The sequence below is a fragment of the Saimiri boliviensis genome, chromosome 9 (assembly GCF_048565385.1).
Source record: "Saimiri boliviensis isolate mSaiBol1 chromosome 9, mSaiBol1.pri, whole genome shotgun sequence".
In the NCBI taxonomy this organism is placed as follows: domain Eukaryota; kingdom Metazoa; phylum Chordata; class Mammalia; order Primates; family Cebidae; genus Saimiri; species Saimiri boliviensis.
In genome coordinates, this window is record NC_133457.1 from 5,937,525 (window position 1) to 5,958,611 (window position 21,087).

A 21,087-nucleotide genomic window follows, 5' to 3' on the forward strand; every position below is an offset into this window, starting at 1 on the left:
AGGGTGGGGCTTCACCACTGAGTAAAGCAATTCGGCGAACTTTCATTTTCTGCTGACATAAAAGAAACAGAAAGGCGGGCTTCAGTAACCGGCTGCCTGGCTGACTCAGAGCACCCAGACTCCTGCAGGATCACCGCTATGATGGAGAGTCAGGGGGGACCCAGCCCGGGGCAGACCTGTGTGCTGATCCTGATCTTCACAGTGCTCCTGCAGTCCCTCTGTGTGGCCGTAACTTACCTGTACTTCACCAATGAGCTGAAGCAAGTGAGTGCAATGTCGTGCGTTCCGTCTCCGTCTCCGAGGCTCTTAGCAATTGTCTGCTACCCGCCTCTCCTTTGCCTGTCAGCTTGCTTCTCTCTAAGATCCAACTGCTTTCTTTCTCTGTCGGTAGACTCTAACTGCGGACTCGCATAACCACTGAGGACTTCGCCAAAGTGTGAGTTCCAGAAATTGTGTAAACTAAGTGCAGTCACGGAATTGGCTCCATGAGTTACTAGCAGATGCGGGCAACAAAACTCCTGAGGGCTTTTTTGTTTTCAAAAGTATTTGTATTTTATAATATTAGCCATTGCAACTGTTCATGAAAGCTTTCTGCTAAATGCTTTATAGCTCTTTGTTTTCTTTTCCAAACTTTTATTTGTGCACATTTGATTGAAAAAGATAAGTTTTACAAGTTCTTTGGTGCCCATATTCAGCACACAAAAAATGTAAAAGACTATCCACAAATAAAACTGAGGATAAATTAGCTCAAAATGGAAAAAAAAAATACCAATGACAGCAGTAAAACAATCTAACGTAGTGCACACTGTGACAGCTCTGCTTATGGGGACATGAAAATTACTGCAAAAATAAATAGAATGTCCTTTTGTAAAAGCAGCAATGTCATGTCTTGTAAACTTCCTTCTTTATATTACAGCAAGGTTTGGAATAAAATCCAAAGGGACTGGTACTTACCCTGTAGCCATGAATAAATAAAAGTATATTTCCTCATTACGTTTCCTTTTGAGTCCAATGTGCAGCAATCCAAGGTACCCAGTTAGAAATTCTAACCAGCTAAGTGGGGAATTATGAAATTTATTTCCTGCTTTCAAACACAAGTAGTAAATCTGTTCCACAGCAGTAGCAAAGCCTGTAAATTGGGCCTTGCTTCTTTGATACTTTCTGTCGAAAAAATCTGTAACGTAGCTCTTAGAGACTTTATCTGAGAGCACACAGCAGAATGAAGTTCAGGTTCGTAACTCACATGAGGTCTATTGTTCATTGTGAATTCTGGCAAACAGATTTTTTTACTTTTTTATTTTACTTTAAGTTCTGGGATACATGTGCTGAACGTGCGGGTTTGTTACATAGGTATACATGTGCCATGGTGGTTTGCTGCACCCATCAACCTGTCACCTAGGTTTTAAGCCCCTCATGCATTAGGTATTTGTACTAATGCTCTCCTTCCCCTTCTCCTCCATGCCCTGACAGGCCACGGTGAGTGATGTTCCCCTCCCTGTGTACATGTGTTCCCATTGTTCAACGCCTACTTATGACTGAGAACATGGGTGTTGGGTTTTCTGTTCCTGTGTTAGTTTGCTGAGAATGATGGCTTCCAGCTTCATCCACATCCCTGCAAAGGACATGAACTCATCTTTTTTTGTGACTGCATGGTATTCTATGGTGTATAGGTACCACATTTTCTTTATCCAGTCTATCATTGATGGTCATTGGGTTGGTTCCAGGTCTTTGCTGTCGTAAATAGTTCTGCAATAAACATACGTGTGCATGTGTCTCTATAGTAGAATGATTTCTAATCCTTTGGATATATACTCAGTAATGGGATTGCTGGGTCAAATAATATTTCTGAGTCTAATCCTTGAGGAAGCTCCACACTGTCTTCCACAATGGTTGAACTAATTTACACTCCCACCAACGGTGTAAAAGTGTTCCTATTTCTCCACATCCTTTCCAGCATCTGTTGTCTCCAGATTTTTTAATGATTACCATTCTAACTGGCGTGAGATGGTACCTCATTGTGGTTTTGATTTGTGTTTCTCTAATGACCAGTGATGATGAGCATTTTTTCATATGTTCGTTGGTCCCATAAATGTCTTCTTTTGAGAAGTGTCTGTTCATATCCTTTGCCCACTTTTTGATTTGGTTGTTTTTTACTTATAAATTTAAGTCCCTTGTAGATCTTGGATATTACACCTTTGTCAGATGGGTAGATTGCAAAAAATGTCTCCCATTCTGTAGGTTGCTTGTTCACTCTGATGATAGTTTCTTTTGCTGTGCTGAAGCTCTTTAGTTTAATTAGATCCCATTTGTCAATTTTGGCTTTTGTTGCCATTGCTTTTGGTGTTTTAGTCATGAAGTCTTTCCCCAGACCTGTGTCCTGAATGGTATTGTCTAGGTTTTCTTCTAGGGTTTTTATGGTTTTAGGTTTTGCATGTAAGTCTTTAATCCATCCTGAGTTAATTTTTGTAGAAGCTGTAAGGAAGGGGTCCAGCTTCTGTTCTCTGCATATGGCTAGCCAGTTTTCCCAGCATCAATTATTAAGCAGGGATTCCTTTCCCCATTGCTTGTTTTTTTGCCAGGTTGTCAAAGAGCAGATGGTTGGTGTTATTTCTGAGGTCTCTGTTCTGTTCTGTTGGTCTATATCTCTGTTTTGGTATCAGTACCATGCTGTTATGGTTACTGTAGCCTTGGAGTGTAGTTTGAAGTCAGGTAGCGTGATGCCTCCAGCTTTGGTCTTTTTGCTTAAGATGGTCTTGGCTGTATAGGCCCTTTTTTGGTTCCATATGAAATTTAAAGTAGTTTTTTTTCTAATTCTGTGAAGAAAGTCAATGCTAGCTTGATGGGAATAGCACTGGATCTATAAATTACTTTGGGGTAGTATGGCCATTTTCACAATATTGACCTAACCATGAGCATGGAATTTCTTCCCATCTGTGTGTCCTCTCTTATTTCCTTGAGCAGCAATTTGTAGTTCTCCTTGAAGAGGTCCTTCACATCCCTTGTGAGTTGTTTTCCCAGGTATTTTATTCTCTTTGTAGCAATTGTGAATTGAAGTTCACTCACCATTTGGCTCTCTGCTTGTGTATTATGGGTGTATAGGAATGCTTATGATTTTTGCACATTGATTTTGTATCCTGAGACTTTGCTGAAGTTGCTTATTGGCTTAAGGAGTTTTGGGCTAAGAGAATGGAGTTTTCAAAATATACAATTATGGTCATCTGCAAACAGGGACAATCTGACTTTCTCTCTTCCTATTTTAATACCTTTATTTCTTTCTCTTGCATGACTGCCCTGGCAAATGGATTTCAAATGGCGTGTTACACACTGCCAAAACGTAACAACCTTCAAGTCTGTAAATATTACCTGAAAACCTGGTTTCTGCAGACTGCAGACTACATGTCTGGCACCAAATTTAGCTTCTTCTTCACTTGTTGCTCCAGTGCAAATAATTTTTCCTGAGGAAACTCCATGAAACTCCCACCCCAGCCCGTTGCTAGGAGCCCCCAGGCTCCGGCTTGGTCTTCCCTGCTTTATTGTCCTGGATGCAAGTTACAGTTCTTGACTCATGAATTCTTGGGGACCAGGGTGGCTGTATCAGAGCTGGGTCTGCTTCCACTCACCAGTATAACTCTGGATCTACCATATGGCTCCCAAGTAGCCACTAATACTAATACTTGTGGTTCACTAAAAACTTGCTGAATGAATGCACAGCCTTCACTCAATATGAAGTATGGTAGGTATTGCGAATATGCAGGCAACAAGGGTCGAGTTAGGCTCAACCCAAAGCCAGGCTCTAAATCACTGAACACTCCTGCTGTGTGTTCCAGATGTAGTTAGTCTTGGTGAACTTTTGGACCTTTGACATGTTTTGCTGTGTTGACAATAACTGAGAATACAAAGGACTGGCATTCTGCCAACTCCTGGGGCACTGGCATGTCATCGGTAGAATCTGTAATAAAGAAGTTATCAGAGAAATACAGCTGTTCATGATAAAACAATGGAACAAAAAATTACCACTCTCTGCCTGTGAATGGGTCATTTACAAATCGAGGTATCTTTGGCAAAAAAGAAAACACTTAGTGTCATTTTAATTTATGATTTTCTCAATGAAAATTCCGTGGAATTATGACTGCAAAGTTGCTGAAAATAAGCCAACTCAGTTGTTGACTTCTAATATATATTTTAACCAATTGTATATTAAATAGTAGAGAATTTAGGAGCTACAAGGAACTTCAGATCCCCTCACCCCCCCCACACCCACTCCCACCCTCCACCACCTTTTTACAGATGAGGAGACAAGAAATAATATACTCAGCTTCAGACAAGGCTTTGGAGGCAGCGCTGGAGCAGCCAGAGCCCAGGTCTGTAGGCTTCTCCCTCCACAGCAGGATGGCCACAGTATTAACCTGTTTGCACCTTATGAGGTACAATGAATGCACAGCGCATCCTGCAGCATCAACTCTGGAGCTCACTAGCAAATGAAAGGCTAAGCATCTCAGAAAAGTATAAATTGTGCAAAAGATGTAGAGTGTTAACTATTTGCTAGGGAAATGCAGTTTGCATATCCTGTGGAGTGTAAATTTGGTTATCTCAATCAGTTAGAAATTTTTCTTTTGGAAATGGATGAGGCAGATTCTTGTTTGATTTGCAAGTAATTATGAAAATTATGGCTACCATTAGATGACCAGTAAAGTCAGGTGTATTGTAGGGCACATTTAGAAAAGACTTTTTTTTTTGTAAGAAAAAAATATTCATAAAACTATAATCATACCTTTAGCTTTAAGTCTACATGAGAGATGGGAACACTGCTATGTTCACCACTGTGAAGCCAGAATATCCTCACCTTTCTTAACTTTGCAGCATAAACAGAGCAAAGCTGTTACTTAATACACAAGTAGCTCCATCAATATGCTCACATTACAAGTTGGACTAATTTTAAGATTGAATCAACCAGTTCTTTGCTGAACTGACTCATGCAATTGTCTGTGTATATAATCAAATTTCTTTTTCAATTCTACTATAAAAATGGAAATTTCATATAAGGCTTAGGATCTTCCCACTTGCACACGTTTTTCTTAATTGCATATTGATATATGAATACATGTACGTTAGGCATGCAGAAGAATTCCTTGAGAGTGCTAGAAGGCTGGGATAATTATAGTATTGAGTGCCAGGAACTTTGAAAGGTATTGCCTTGTTTCAATTCTCAGAACAATTATATAACCTAAGGATAATTACCCCGTATTATAGATGAACAAATGAAGGCTTCGGTGAAGTTAAGAGATTTGTCTAAGATTACAAAACTAGTAAAAGGTAAAGCCTGATTTTGAACCTAAGTGTGAAGGAGGTACTCAATACATTGAAGCACCTACTTTTTTTTTTAACAATACATTTTTTAAATACAATACAATGCTTTTCTTTTTATAGTAGCATTGTAATTACTGCTGAAAAGTCTCCTGAAAGGTCACTTTCTTCATCAGATATTTTCCAAGGGAAAGTAAATCTGAATCTTCTGTGTAGACTTTGGAAAAGTACATTCGACATAAGTATTAACTTTTGAAAATCGAACACAGGCTTCATTTCAGCTGGTGAAAATTTGCAGAAGATACAGTCTGCAAGGATTATAGGGTGCAAAGGTTAAGGAAGGCTTTATAACATCGGATTGGACCTTTATAAATAAGCCTGTCGACCCGCAAACATGATCAACCAGTATGGGCTGAGCCCCTGAAGTCTGTGTCCCTCTGAGAAAGTTTTATGACTAAGGAATGGCCTATCACTGTGGCATCATAGATGGGGAAGAAAAAGTAGAAGGGCTTCCTCCCCATACATCTCCATAAATGAATCTTTATGCTATTTGTAGTTTGCAGAAAATGATTGTCAGAGACTAATGTCTGGGCAGCAGGGACGGTCAGTGCTGCCATCTTGTCTGTCGGGCTGATTCTACCCTGCTGAGCTCAAGCCCCATCAAGGACTGGTTGGCCCTGGCCTAGCCAACCACCATGTTTGTAACAGCTCCAAGAGCAGTCACCATGGAAATCCACTTTTCAGAACCAAGAGCTTCTGGAGCTGAAGAACAGGCACTCAGTGCAAGAGCTTTCTTTTCAAAGGCACGCAAGTGAAAATAATCCATCTACACAATCTTCTGCCCCCAGTGCCCAGGCGTGGTTAGTTAGAGAGTAGGCCTCAGCCTATGATATGCCACAGGAAATTGATAGTTTGAAGTGGAAAGGATGGGAGGAGGCAGGTGGAGGCATATCAGGCTAATCATCATTCTTAGAATTACCACAGCACCTCATGTCAACCCGACCATCTGCCTAGTCACCAGCATTGGCCAAGTTCTATAGAAAAAACTACTAACGAACATGATGCAAGAAACGTGAGGGTGGAGAAGGTGACTGGGGCTTCCCCTCTGGATTTCTATTGTTCAGAAATCAATATTTATGCATAAATAGGTCTAGAAAGAGAAACACCGAAATGACAATGTGAGCTCTAGATGGTATGATTATGGGTGCTTTTTACTCCTTTTTATTTTTCTATATTTTACAAATTTTCTGCAGGGAATGTCATACAAATATCCATGCCATACGTGTATAATTTTCATACAGATTTAAAGAATACAGCATTTTTATATAGTCTTACGAGAAAACAACCATACTCAAAATTGTGCACACACATGCAGTCTGATCTTGCCCCTGTAAACAAGAGACATCCTCCAAAGGTTAACTAGGAAGTGGGAGTATACCTGCTATTAGTGGTTGTTTTGATTTTGTTTTTGTGATTTACTTATTAATTTTTGGAGGTTTTTTTTTAACTTTTGGAAATGTGTTCTTTATTTTATTTTATTTTTATTTTTATTTTTATATTTTGAGACGGAGTTTCGCTCTTGTTGCCCAGGCTGGAGTGCAATGGTGCGATCTCGGCTCACCACAACCTCCACCTCCTGGGTTCAGGCAATTCTCTGGCCTCAGCCTCCTGAGTAGCTGGGATTACAGGCATGCGCCACCATGCCCAGCTAATTTTTTTTTTTTTTTTTTTTTTTTTTTTTTAGTAGAGACTGGGCTTCACCGTGTTGACCAGGATGGTCTCGATCTCTTGACCTCATGCTTCCCAGTTTGCCTGTGTATCCTGATTGTATCCAGGCTTTATGAACTCCTGGGTAATCATGTAACTACATTAGCTTGTCAATCACCCATCCGCTCATACCTGGGATCTACTCAATTCTCCAGATTCCCCCCACCTCCTCCAGAAAGTATTTCTGGGAAATACTCAGACGGTATTACAGGCTCTAGATAGCAATTTGTACTCACCTGGGCTAGTCCCTGTGGCTCAAGCTCCACCACCACCACCCAAGTCAAACTCCACCTCAGCTGAAAAGTTGTTGCCTGCCACATTACCGCCTGATCACAGGCAGCTGTCAACTCTGTACCTTGCCTCGTATGGCTGGAGCCTCCCATCTTCAGCCGTTTCCTGCTGAGATACCTTAACAGCTGCTGTAAGGTGAAAAGGCATATTGCTTCCTCCTTTCTAGTACATGCACACTTTTTGCCCCAACATGTTACAGAGATTTGTGAGCTTGCTTGTTCAGTGTAATCAAACCAAAGCTTAGCCAGAGCACACTCACACTTTGGGTGGGTGAACTGGCACAGTGTCCAGGAAACGTCTGCTCTTCCTGGAACCGCCCTCAGTCCCTGTGGCTGATCTCAGTTCCTCGTCTCTTCTTTCATGATCCTACCCACAGTTGGTTAGACATGCTCTCCTATTTCTGAATCCTACGTGACAAGGTGCTTTCCTTGCAAAGGTTTTGTATCTTCTAAGTAAATTGGAGGTGTAACTACATATCTACAGTTGGGGCACGCAGGGGCAAGAAAAGGTGCCTAACTCCATGGCCAGTGATATCTCAACTCGGGTGGCCCCAAGCCTCACCTCCCAGTACATATGCTACGGGAATATTTTTCTCTTGTAATTTCAAAGAGGAAGAAAGAAAATAAACATTTGTTTAAAAGTAAATGAATGATCTATATCAGGGTGTGTGAAGGAGATTTATTAACTCAAGTTTGCACCATTTGAGGGACCTTGGTCAAATGTTCAAGGGTTACAGGGCTGAGACAGAACTCTGTGATTCTGGCTGGGACCTCTCATAAACAGTTCAGATATTTTGATTTAAAATGAGATTGTCTTTCTATAGGAAGGAGTTTATCATCATTCAATTTGACCCTTCCTTCAAGCTTCGCAGTCATTTAGTTCAAATAACAGATTAAAATTGCCATTTTCCCATTTATTTCCCCAGGTAGAGTCAATTCAGCAGATTTTTTTTTTTTTTTCAGGGAAATAACATCTCTTCAATCCCACTTGTTAAAAACAAAACAAAACAGAAGAGAAGAAATGAGCAAAACAAATAAAATCCTTCTGGCTTTGTTTGAACCTTCTGTTTCTTATTCTTCTTGATTAAACAATTATCAGCCGGAAGAGTTCTGGATGGTTTGGGTGTGTGTGTGTGTGTGTGTGTGTGTGTGTTTATAACATCATGCAAGGATTTGTTGATGAGGGTTAGAAGTTTGTCTACAATGATCTGGCTATTGCCATTGTTTACTTTCAATCAGAAACAGGGAGAAAACCTTCAAAGAGTATTTAAAGTCTCTGCCAATAAATCCCTAGTTGGTGTGAACATTTAATGAGACGGCATTCAGATTTCTAGCGGCAACAGGGTCCAGAGTCTGCCTGCCAGAGGAGTAGAAATCAGATCAATTACTAGAATCTACTTAGCTAGCCACAGCTCAGATCCACAAAGAGAATATGACCCCCTCCCAAATTATTTGGCTGGTTTTTATTTAGGATCTTGGAATTTAAATGGACCCCCCTGCCGACCTTGTATCTAGGTAGGTTTCCAGCTTCAGAATGGGATACATGCCATGGCAGAGCGGGAAGAGACCTCAGAATCACCATAGTGAAGCAGCTCAAAACTAAGGAACAGACACAGGAGAACAGAGACAACTTACCAAGAAAGGCACAGCGGTCAGATCTTGACGAACACCTGGATCCTTTCCACCATATCCAGCTGCTTGCTTTTATTCTTTTGTTTAAAGGGCAAAGGACAGCATGTTTACTCTTGTTTCAGGCAGGAACTTACTCAACGTGCCAAAACTTCTCCAAGTCTACCATCAGTTTCTGTTGTTTTAGCTTCCAAATGAACAAAAATAAAAAGCACTTATGTGTAATATCGTGTTACATTCCGTCTCAACGCAGATGCAGGACAAGTACTCCAAAAGCGGCATTGCTTGTTTCTTAAAAGAAGATGACAGTTCCTGGGACCCCAGTGACGAAGAGAGTATGAACAGCCCCTGCTGGGAAGTCAAGTGGCAGCTCCGTCAGCTCGTTAGAAAGGTAGGTAACCTCACCAGGCAACCTCGCCAGCAGGCAGAAAAGGCCGGAAGAATTCCTTAAAGCGAAGGAATCTTTAAGATAATCAAGCCTAGACTCTTCATTCTACAAATAATAAAACTTAGGACCAGAGTGTTTAAGTAATTTTCCCCAAATTCATAGAACTAGGAAAACGGGCCATAACAGCAGAGGGCAGGGCGTGGCTGGCTCCTGGTCTAGTGTTCACACCTGTGCCCCAGACAGCCTCCACATTTAGTCTAACCTTTTTATCTCACATTATGGAAACTGAGGCACAGACAGGGTAATGAACAGAAGGTCACAAAGTCATAAAAGATGTATGGGATTTTTTTTTCGTTCAAAAGATAAAGGAGGCCAAATCCTTATTTATATTCTTCCCACATTGCCAATGTCTGGAGATAAATATTTATTTTTGTATGTATATACAGATGAAGAAAGAGGGAAGTAAGAGGGAAGAAAGAGGGAAAAAAAGGGAAGAGAAGAAAAAGATGCTTTGAGAAATTGAAGGGTTTTTTTTCTCTTAATTTATAGCCAGTAAATAACAAATTACAAAAGGTATCTATTTCTGGATGTAACAAATTACAAAAGGTATCTATTTCTGGACCTCTAGCAGAGACGCCTTAGTTAACTGTTTATTTTTTTTGAATGTGGCAGAGTCAGATCGAATCAAGTTTCTTCTCTTAGGCGCTTCCTTCTTTGTAAGACGGCATTTAATAATATTTGCAGCTGGGCATGGGTCCCAGCACTGTGGGAGGCTGAGGCAGGCAGATCACCCTGAGGTCAGGAGTCGAAGACCAGTCTGACCAACGTGGCAAAACCCCGTCTCTGCTAAAAATACAAAAATTAGCCAAGCATGGTGGTGTGTGCCTGTAATCCCAGCTACTTGGGAGGCTGAGGCAGGAGAATCGCTTGAATCCGGGAGGTAGAGGCTGCAGTGAGATTGTGCCACTGCACTCCAGCCTGCGTGACAGAGCAAGACTTCATCTCAAAAGAAAAACAACTGCTTCTGCTTATGTAAAAATAGCAGATGAGAACATAGCTGTAAATATACTTTAGGGTAAACTATGAACTACACCATTGTTTAAAGCCATAACTGGGGGAATTCCCAGGGTAGGAGGAGAATGTGTTTTTACGCATGTTTGTGAGTCCATTGTTCGGTGCTCAGCATCTGTTTCTCCATAGAAATAGTGTTATATTGGTGGTTAGGGATTGAGTTTATAATCCTGAGCTGTTTTCACAATAGAGCCCCGACATAACGTAAGATGCTATTTCTACGAGAAATGAAACTTGACTTCCGCCTAGGAGTCCTGGAAACATACCTGTCCTGGAAGCATGGCCCCAGGCTGGGGTGCCCCTGCACACAAGCTGTACTGAGGCAGCTGTGATTCCATCACTCCAAATGGCAGCGAGTGTTCAGGGAGCAAGGGCCAGGAGACTAGGAAAAGCCTGGACTGGATAAGGGTCCTGAGGAAGCCGAGAAATGAAACTCCCAAGTCCCTAGGATAGGGGTTTGGGGAGAGTGGAGGTGACTTGTCAGCAGGGGAGAGCAATTCAGAAGGAGGGTGGGAAGCTGGAGACTCGGGAGAGGGGCTGGGTGTCGTGGACAGAGAGCGGGGAGAGAAGAGAAATAGTGGGGACATATCTCTTTCTTGCTATTCCTTGCTTCCCATCTCACATCCTGCTACCAACTAGAATAGAGAGCAGGTGGGAGAGAACACAGAGGGAATAGATGAGAATGTGGGGAAAAATAATTCTCTTTTGTTTTTTAAGGCACATTAGTTGACCAGACTTATTCCAGTAAATGCCCTATGCCCATTTCATACGTTATCTCATTTAATCCTCATGACAGCTCTGAAGAATAAATTATTATTGGCCCCTTAAATATATTTTTAAAAGATTAGTCAGTTGAAGTGTGGACCAGTTACATGACTTGAGCAGTCCCACAGAGCCAGTAATTAAAAGATTTGACTGCAGGGTATCTGGCCATGCTTCTAGTCACTCTTCATTCTGACTCCCACGTGGTGGGAAAGACCCTTTTCTTTTGCCGCTTCTCCTTTCCTCCTTCCTTTCTGTTGCAGAATAAGAGGAAGAGGAAGTAAGAGTGAGAAAGAGAGACACAGATAGAGAAATGAGAGACAGAGAGATAAGACAGGATGCTGCGGCTTCCTCTCACTTCTCCTTCTTGGACGTCAGTGCCCAGGGCACTGATTACAGTGAGTCCACCGCCGCCCCGTTCCCCCGTGATCTGGCATCAGGGCTTCAGGTAGAGGGAGAAGCAGAGAGCTTCTGCTTTGAAGTGGAAGTACAAAGAAGGCAAGTTTCTGACAGAGAGATGGGGAAAGAGGGCAGTGATGGGAGACAGCGGCAGGAGGGACAGAGCTGAATTCAGAAGCCATGGATGAGCCAAGTCAGGGTCTGCCTGCTTAATAGAAAGGTTTGCTTTTCCCTCTTTCTTACTGGTTTTCCCCATTGATTAGTACGAAGGCAGGGGGAGGTCACTAGATATTTAGCAAAGATACGGGATGGTGGGAAAATATCTTTATGTTGAGAATGGCTCAGCCACGTTCTCAGAACGACAGAACGACATGGTGTTGTCAGATCATACCTCCGTAGGCTATGTATGTCTGTGCGCATCCTGAGGCACAGGAAGTGTGGCCTACATCTTGCGGCTTGGGTCTGGCCAATCATTTGAAGCCCCTGGACTCTGTTACTCAGTGTGCTTAACCACACACACATGCACGCACACACACACATACACCCCCACCATGCACAGTGACATGGCGTGGCTGCCACACCTAACAGCCACATTTGGCTGACCTCACAGGGCAGATGGCTTCTTCCCCCTGCACTGCTCCATGTGTGGGCTTTCCAAGACTTCATCCAGCAAAAGAACTTTCCCAGACGGAAGACCATCCCTTGATTGCTGTGCAGGGGCAGCTATCTCAATATTCATCCCAGCTCCCACCCCTCCCCTTACAGACCCTATGCTTGACCAAACTGAAAGCTTCCTAGATTGGTAATGCATGAAGAAATTTTCCATTAGACATCAGCAAGAAGAGCCATAGGATTCTAGAGTCAGTTTAAATTTTTAGGGAAATTAACAAGCTTTATTCGATAATATTTGCAGATGATTTTGAGAACCTCTGAAGAAACCATTTCTACAGTTCAAGGTATTATCTTTTTTGTTGTTATTTTAATTTTCTACTGTGAACTTCATGACAGGTTGTGAATAGTTCCCCATGCTCGTCTCTGATCTCATCCACTCATCCATCCTCTGAGCTGCTGCTCGGTACCTCAAGCCACTTGTCAATTCTACTTCTCTCTTTACATAGGCAGCTAGGAAGCTCAGAACCAAATCTGGGGCTCACCTATGGTCAGACCTTTATTTCAGCTTCCTCTTATTTTTCCCCATGAATTTTCCCTTCCCTCTTACTTCTTCACTTACTTTTATCTAACTTCTAATGTGTTAGAAACAAGCCATCTTAAATCCTTTCTGGGAAATGGAGAGAAATAAATGAAGTTCCTTAAAGGTACCCTTTTTTTGTTTTCAGGTCACCACTGGGCTCCAGATCTTTCTTTACAAAGGCCTCCTGCTCCATCATCCCTTCCCCAGCAATCTTTCTACCCACCCACGATCCTCCTCCTCTGGTCTCCATACTACAGCACGCCCTTGTTTATGGATAGCAGCCTTCTCTCCATCTACCTCTCTGTTCAGTACTATTGGCCAGGCTGGCTTCTTTAGCCTTCCGTCTGGCACTTCCTCATTCTTCACAGCTCGTGTAATTGTCATCTCTTCAGATAGGGCTTCCCTGGACACCTATCTAAGTAAGTTCCCTGTACTCTGATATTTTTATCACACGCACCTTGTTCATTGCCTTCCAGGAAGGAGCAAGGATAAATCTGTTATTCTTTTCCAATGCAATAAACTTCCTCATCACTCGGCACCCCTATTTTCCTTTATTAAATACACTTTCTTAAATATAAAGCACAGGACCTGATCCTTGGGTTAAAGCATTCTTTCCCATCATTTCTCCAAAGGCAAAAGCAGTAGTCAGAATGTTGAACACTCCACCTGTTCAGATGAGGCATACCAGATTAATGGTCTCCAGCAGTAGATGCATGCACTGTTTTCAGTGTTGGAAGAATAAAATTCTTTTTTATTCATCCCAATAAGGTGAAACACTACCCTGTATACCAAAATATATCCATGATACCTTGATATACGTATTTGCAAGTTTCTTTTCTGGGAGATGCTTGCTATAACCACTAGGAAATTTCCTCTTTTAAAAATTTGCTTTTAAATCTAACTTTTCCTGCCCATATCCTTGAAATGACCTTAACAAATCAGTTGCCCAGGCTGGAGTGCAGTGGTGCGATCATGGCTCACTGCAGCCTCAACTTCCTGGCCTCAAGGAATCCTCCCACCTCAGCTTCCCAAATAGTTGAACGACAGGCACAGGCCAACACATCTGGCTGATTTTTCTATTTCTTGTCAGACAGGGTTTCACTATGTTGCCCAGGCTAATCCCAAACTCTTAGGTTAAGTGATCCACCCATCTCGGCCTGCAAATTGTCACTTTCTAATTCATATTTATTAATATTTTCCTTAGAAGTCTGTAAGTTCCTTGAGGACTTGATCAGTGAAATCAGTGGTTATTTGTAGCCCTTTGGGGTGTAGTGCCTTACCCTAGCACTATCTGTTTGATAAAAGAATATAATTTATCTTACAACCAATGTAAGCACACTTGGGACGTTTGAGCTGATTTTTTAGAGAAAGACATTTGTTACATTTCTATTTTTTAAGGCTATTCCAAAATACTTTGGATGGTGGTCAATAAATGTTATTCGTTTATTACGATCTAGTGAATTCACAGCTTATATGCTCGAATATTCAATATCATGACCAGAATGTCAATTCCTAAGATTATCATTTTTTTTGAGTGGAAAATTCCCATTCTTTTTTTTTTTTTTTTTTTCATTCTGGCTGCAGGATGACTGTTGGAGGCCAGTTTGTAGCATTCAAAGGCAATCGTTACCATTGTTACTGCTTTACAATCTGCAGTAGTTAGCATAGAGAAAGGAAAATTGAGATGACAAAAATTGGGACCACTCTGTTTATTTCTGTTTGTAATTCAAGGAGGAAATTTGCCAATACATGGTTATTTGCACACTTTAACTCACGAGGATTATTACAAATCTACAGTTTTTTTTTAATTTATATTTTTGGAAAAGGGACGGCATCTTCACTTTGTTGTATTCATTTTGCACCTTACCTGTGAGGCCCTGATAAATTATAATCCATGTTACTGCTTATCCTTCCCCTGTAAAGTACTTCTCAAGTTGATTATAAGCTGAAGGAGTTTGATCATAATATCAAAATGTTATTTTTGTGAAAACTCATAGAACTTTGGAAGCCCAGTATGCTTACAATGGCTGATTGACAACACCTATGAACAGCACTGTATTTGAGAACTCGTTTGACAAGTGTTGATGATTCTTTATCGTTTCTCTTTCAGAAAAACAACGAGGTGTTTCTCCCGAAGTGAGAGAAAGAGGTCCTCAGAGAGTAGCAGCTCACATAACTGGGACCAGAGGAAGTGGCAACACGTTGCCTATTCCAAGTAAGAGAAACAGTAAATAAGTGACTTAAGGAAAAACAATGGAAGGATTGCACCAAGTAACATCTTTTTTTAAAGAATCTTACCTGAAGTGTTTATATGGCTAGCTACAAAATGCTTAATATTAATCAGATCTCAGACTGACTGTTTTCAGATGCAAGATTATAGACAAATAGTTTGATTATTGCCATGACATAACTGGCCTCAGGAAAATTACAAAGTGGGAGAATTTTGTCTTTGCAGTTGCCAGTATCTCGTTTTTCCTTTTCCTTCTTTGGAGTAATTTTTTTTCTCTCTTATGATTACTTCTTCAGTTGCTTTGTTCTTGTCTTCTTTGCTCGCCATCCAACCTCCCTTCTCTTTAAAGGTTCTATTTACTCCCACTATGATGCTCCTAGTGGCATTTATATTAAATTACGTCATAGGAGATTGCCAATATTTGACCATATTTTACTTACACAAATGTCAGTTTCATATATTTTAACCATATGTGTTACATCTAATTTTTATCTAGGCAGAATACATGTTGATACGGTGCTGTGTAATACTGTGCACGTGCGTGGGTCTTTTTTTCTTTTTGAGATGGAGTTTCGCTTTTGTCACCCAGGCTGGAGTGCAGTGGCGTGATCTTCGCTCACTACAACCTTCATCTCCCAGGTTCAAGCGATTCTTCTGCCTCAGCTTCCCGAGTAGCTGGGATTACAAGCATGCACCACCATGCCCAGCTAATTTTTGTGACCACACCAGGCTGGTCTCGAATTCTTGACCTCAGGTGATCCACCCGCCTCAGTCTCCCAAAGTGCTGGGATTACAGGTGTGAGCTACCACACCTGGCCTCTGTGCATGGGTCTTACAGTGTAAATACCTCAGTTGGAATCACAGCTCCTCTTCACCTAGATGCATGTTTGGAGCAAATTACTTAAACCAGTCAAGCTTCAGTTTCTTCATATGCAAAACTGAGGTAATTCTTAACTCATAAAATGAGGCAAAATGTCTGATCTATTGTGAGTACTCAAGAAATGCTCACTTTTATTTTTATGAGAGGCTTTGTCCTGTAAATTTGTCTAAAAATATTTCAGACATCAATTAATAAATTAAAAAGGTTGTCTGGGGGGTTTTTGGTTGGTTGGTTTAGTTTCTTCTGGGTAGTTGCCTTCTTGACATCCTTCATGTTTTATAAATGATTGGCATGTTCTGCCTACAAGTGAGGGGATTATTATGATGTTATGTTTGCTATTCATCAACAAATATAATTAATTTATACTCTAGAAAAGCCAAATTTTGCACCAATCATGAAGATAGGCCAAAAGTCTAAAAGAATATCATTTTGGAAGGCTCACTTTTCATTCAAAATCTTTGGGAGCTAAAGATTCAAGGATCTGACGATCTTTAAATCTAGGCTCCTTTGCCAACCTTGTGTCTCTATGATTTTGGACTAGCGATGCCTTCTGCTTGGATGTGCCTTTGACTCTGGAGAGCTGAGAAAGATCAAGGAGGGACCCAGAGAGTCCAAAAGGAATGCCAAGAACCTCTGAGATCTAGGCCTAAAAAGTAGATACATTTATTTTGGTTTCTTTCTGGATCGTCTACTTAAGTTCACCAGCACAAGAAGGGAGTGAGAGATTCAGGGCGGAAGTTCTGCCCAGGATTAACCATTACTATCTGAGTGGGCCATCCCCTGTGCTACCATTCTAAGTGTGACAAATGTGGCATAAGCAGCTGACAAGGTATAAAAAGATAAGGGACTCCCAACAATTCCCAATGTCACAATGATACAGGAGCCTCCTGATTTCTATATGGCTACAATTTATAATCCACATGAGATTGAAGGAGGAAGAAGTTTGATATTAGGCTGAAATCCCTGGCAATCCCAACAAAAGTATAGATTAGCCAAAGCTGCAAAGAAGCTCCTTGCTTTGCTACAAACTCCCTTCTGTTAACTCTGTTTCTCTCTAAATTTCCTTCAGACTCCAAGAATGAAAAGGCTCTGGGCCGCAAAATAAACTCCTGGGAATCATCAAGGAGTGGACATTCATTCCTGAGCAACTTGCACTTGAGGAATGGCGAGCTGGTCATCCATGAAAAAGGGTTGTATTACATCTATTGCCAAGTCTACTTTCGATTTCAGGAGGAAATCAAAGAAAACAGAAAGAACGACAAACAAATGGTCCAGTATATTTACAAATACACAAGTTATCCTGACCCCATACTGCTGATGAAAAGTGCTAGAAATAATTGTTGGTCTAAAGATGCAGAATATGGACTGTATTCCATCTATCAAGGGGGAATATTTGAGCTTAAGGAAAACGACAGAATTTTTGTTTCTGTAACAAATGGGCACTTGATAGACATGGACCATGAAGCCAGTTTTTTTGGGGCCTTTTTAGTTGGCTAACTGACCTGGAAAGAAAAAGCAATAATCTCAAAGTGACTTTGAGTTTTCAGGACGATATACCAAGAAGCTATTCCAAACAAACTAACAAAAAAACAACAAAAAGCTCTGTGCAATCTGAGTAGAGCAGCAACAACCAACAACACTCTACAATACACACTGTTCTGAAAGCGACTTACTTATCCCAAGAAAATGAAATTGCCAAAAATCTTTCAGAGTTCTACCTCATATCAGTTTTCTACCAGAAATCTAAAAGACACAGCTTCCAAACATGAATGCAAGTAATTAACGTTTTTTTGTCTTTATAATCTATTCCTTGCGAAGATTGCAGAAGAAAGAGCAATAATCCATCTTTTCTTTTTCTTTCTCTCTCTCTCTCTCTTTGTGTGTGTGTGTGTGTGTGTGTGTGTGTGTGTGTGTGTGCGTGTGTGTGTGAAATGGAGTCTTGCTCTTTCACCAAGCTAGAGTGCAGTGGTGTGATCTCAGCTCACTGCAACTTCCACCTCCTGAGTTCAAGCGATTCTCCTGCCTCAGCCTCCTGAGAAGCTGGGGTGACAGGTGCGTGCCACCACGCCCAGCTAATTTTTGCATTTTTAAGAGAGACGGGGTTTCACCATGTTGGCCAGGCTGGTCTCGATCTCTTGACCTCATGACCCACCCACCTCGGCCTCCTAAAGTGCTGGGGTTACAGGTGTGAGCCACCGTGCCTGGCCAACGAGCCATCTCTCTTTTTTTTTTTTTTTTTTTTTTTTTTTGCGACGGAGTTTCCCTCTTGTTACCCAGGCTGGAGTGCAATGGTGCGATCTCGGCTCACCGCAACCTCCGCCTCCTGGGTTCAGGCAATTCTCCTGCCTCAGCCTCCTGAGTAGCTGGGATTACAGGCACGCGCCACCATGCCCAGCTACTTTTTTGTATTTTTTAGTAGAGACGGGGTTTCACCATGTTGACCAGGATGGTCTCGATCTCTTGACCTCGTGATCCACCCTCCTTGGCATCCCAAAGTGCTGGGATTAGAGGCTTGAGCCACCGCGCCCGGCCTGAGCCATCTCTTAAATAGTGTATCACAGCAGTAGCCTCCAGGTTTCCTTAAAGGACAGCATTCCTAAAGCAAAAGAGAAAGCGTCACCACTAAAAGACCCTGGTCTTGGAGGCCGTCCGCTATCAAGTTATGCAGTGTGAATTGGGAGTCTATTGTGCAAAATTTCGCAGGGTTATCTCTTGGGGATTTGGTGAAAATAAGAAAATTCTACTCAAACTACTAACACTGTGGTTTAAAAAAGTAATGAACGTCATGTTCAGTGGACAGGGAACTTGTTTTGAATGGTTTGTGCTTTTCACTACCAAAAGTCAGGCTGGTCAAAAGCACTGATGATGTTTTTTGATAAAGGACTCTACAGTGAGCAGTCGACTGATAAGAAATCGGAGAATTCGGTTTCATGTGAGCGGCAGCAGAAGAAATGGCAAAGTGAAAATGACAAACACAGGCAAATAAGAGCCGGCGAACCATCCCGTACCACACCTTTGCGAGGTCGAACGTCAGTATCTGCTATGCTGTATATATGTACGTCTGCTTCAAGTTGCATCATTTATTTTGACCTCGCATGAAGAATTAGTTACTTTTATCTTCCAGAATCATGACAAAAAACATTTCATTTCATCATTTAGACTAACCGGTTGGAGCATTTGTCTCATCTCCTCCTGCTGTTTGAGCATATGACCAGAGAGGACAAACACACTGTAGCTCAAACCTTCACTTAAATGTGTTCGGATCAAATAGTTTTTTTTTCAAAAAGTCTAATTGAAATTTACAACATACTACGGACACCTGACACTTCTAACTCCACTGACTTTATTCCGTAACACCAGTCAAGTTCTTCCATACCAACAAATGGACTTGTTTTTCTGCTTTTGAAAATCTCCTCACTATGATGTAGTCATCCCTTGGTATCTGCAAGGACTTGGATCCAGAATCCCTGCACAACACCAAGATCCATGTATGCTCAAGTCTTTTATATAAAGTGCTTTTGCATATAACCTATGCACATCTCCCCATATACTTTAAATAATCTCTAGATTGCTTACAATACCAAATACAATGTAAATGCAATGTAAAAATTGTTATTTTGTATTTTGTATTTGTATTTTTATAGTTGCATTGTTATCTTTTAATTAATTTTTTCCCTCATGGTTTTGATCCAGAGTTGAATCTGTGGTTGTGAACTCTAAGGATAGGGAAGGCTGACTGTGTAAGCCTTCATATCAGGGAATATTTAACCTTGTTTACAACTCTGTCTCCAGTACTTAGAACATTCACTGGAGCATCTGCCTTCCACAAAAAAATACTTGTGAATATATTTTGTGCTCACACAAAATATATTTGCAAATAAGTGAATACCAATCCATACAGAAAAATAAAGAAGTATTCCCTACATTATTCCCTATGCCAAAATAATGTGGAAGAATTTTAAAAGTTCACAGTGAAGATCTTTTTAACCAAGATTTAAAACTCAAAGAAAATAACTATTTTTGATAACATATAATATGAAAATTGAAAAAATAATTTTTTAACTAATCAAATTGTGTATGTTTTTTTAAATAAAACTCTGTATTATTTAGTGTCGTTCTTGTTTTAGTGCTAACTTGTTTTATAATATCAAGACTACTAAAAATGGGGGGAAAGACTTCTAATCTTTTTTTCATAGTATCTTTTATCTGACACATATTACAGAAGAAAGAAATTGCTTACTTTTAATTTAATATGATCAAATATATTAGTCTTTTTACTTATGGCTAATACTTCTGTTCTGAGTTGAGTTTTGCTATGTCCTCAGGATGGGCTGTTAATACAATATAACTGGTATTCTTTTTTTTTTTTTTTTTTTTTTTTTTTTTTTTTTTTTTTGAGACAGAGTCTTGCTCTGTTGCCCAGGCTGGAGTGTAACAGTGAGATCTTGGTTCACTGCAAACTCTGCCTCCCAGGTTCAAGCAATTCTCCTGCCTCAGCCCCACCAAGTAGGTAAGATTACAGGCACCTGCCACCACACCTGGCTAATTTTTGTATTTTTAGTAGAAAAGTGTTACACCATGTTGGCCAGGCCAGTCTTGAACTCCTGACCTCAGGTGATCCACCTGCTTCGGCCTCCCAAAGTGCCGGGATTACATGTGTGAGCCACAGCACCCAGCCAACCGGTATTCTTATAAGAAGAGGAAAATTTGGTTACAAAGACACACAGGGAGAACTCTAGTGCCTACAGACACAGAATGGAGTGAAGTAGCTGGGAGCCAAAGGAATACCCAGGATTGACAGCCATCAGCAGAAGCTCAGAAGAAACAAGGAAAGATTGATGTTACACAGTTCTCAGAGGACACATGGCCTTGCTGACACCTTGATTTCAGACCTCCGGGTGCCAGAACTGTAAAAGAGTAAATTTCTGTTGTTGAAAGCCCCTGCTTTGTGGCGTTTTGTTCCAGCAGTTGTAGGAATCTAATATAGCTTTTCATTCTATGTTCAAGAAATCTTTTGCACTATCATACGGATATCGCCATGTATTTTTTCTAAAAAAATTTAAAGTTTGGCCTTCATGGTTTGATAATGTCCTTCAACTGTAATTTAATTTGAGTATAAGGTGAGATAGGAATCTAATTATATCTTTCACCATATAAATAGCCAGTTGTCCAACA

General features: G+C 40.9%; 1 protein-coding gene across 2 annotated transcripts; it reads left to right on the forward strand.

The window, feature by feature from the left end:
• On the forward strand, positions 1-20,026 carry TNFSF10 (TNF superfamily member 10). 2 transcript variants are annotated; one of them, XM_003925108.4, is made up of 5 exons: positions 37-264; positions 9,244-9,381; positions 12,524-12,566; positions 14,913-15,017; positions 16,982-20,026. In XM_003925108.4, exons 1-5 carry the CDS (start codon positions 139-141, stop codon positions 17,407-17,409), a joined length of 840 nt encoding a protein of 279 aa, XP_003925157.1. In that variant the 5' UTR covers positions 37-138; the 3' UTR covers positions 17,410-20,026. The 2 variants fall into 2 exon arrangements, with proteins under 2 accessions (XP_074261533.1, XP_003925157.1); XM_074405432.1 differs by lacking the exons at positions 9,244-9,381; positions 12,524-12,566; positions 14,913-15,017; positions 16,982-20,026 and adding an exon at positions 5,861-8,318 and having other exon boundaries at positions 1-264.
• The last annotated feature ends 1,061 nt before the right edge of the window (positions 20,027-21,087 follow it).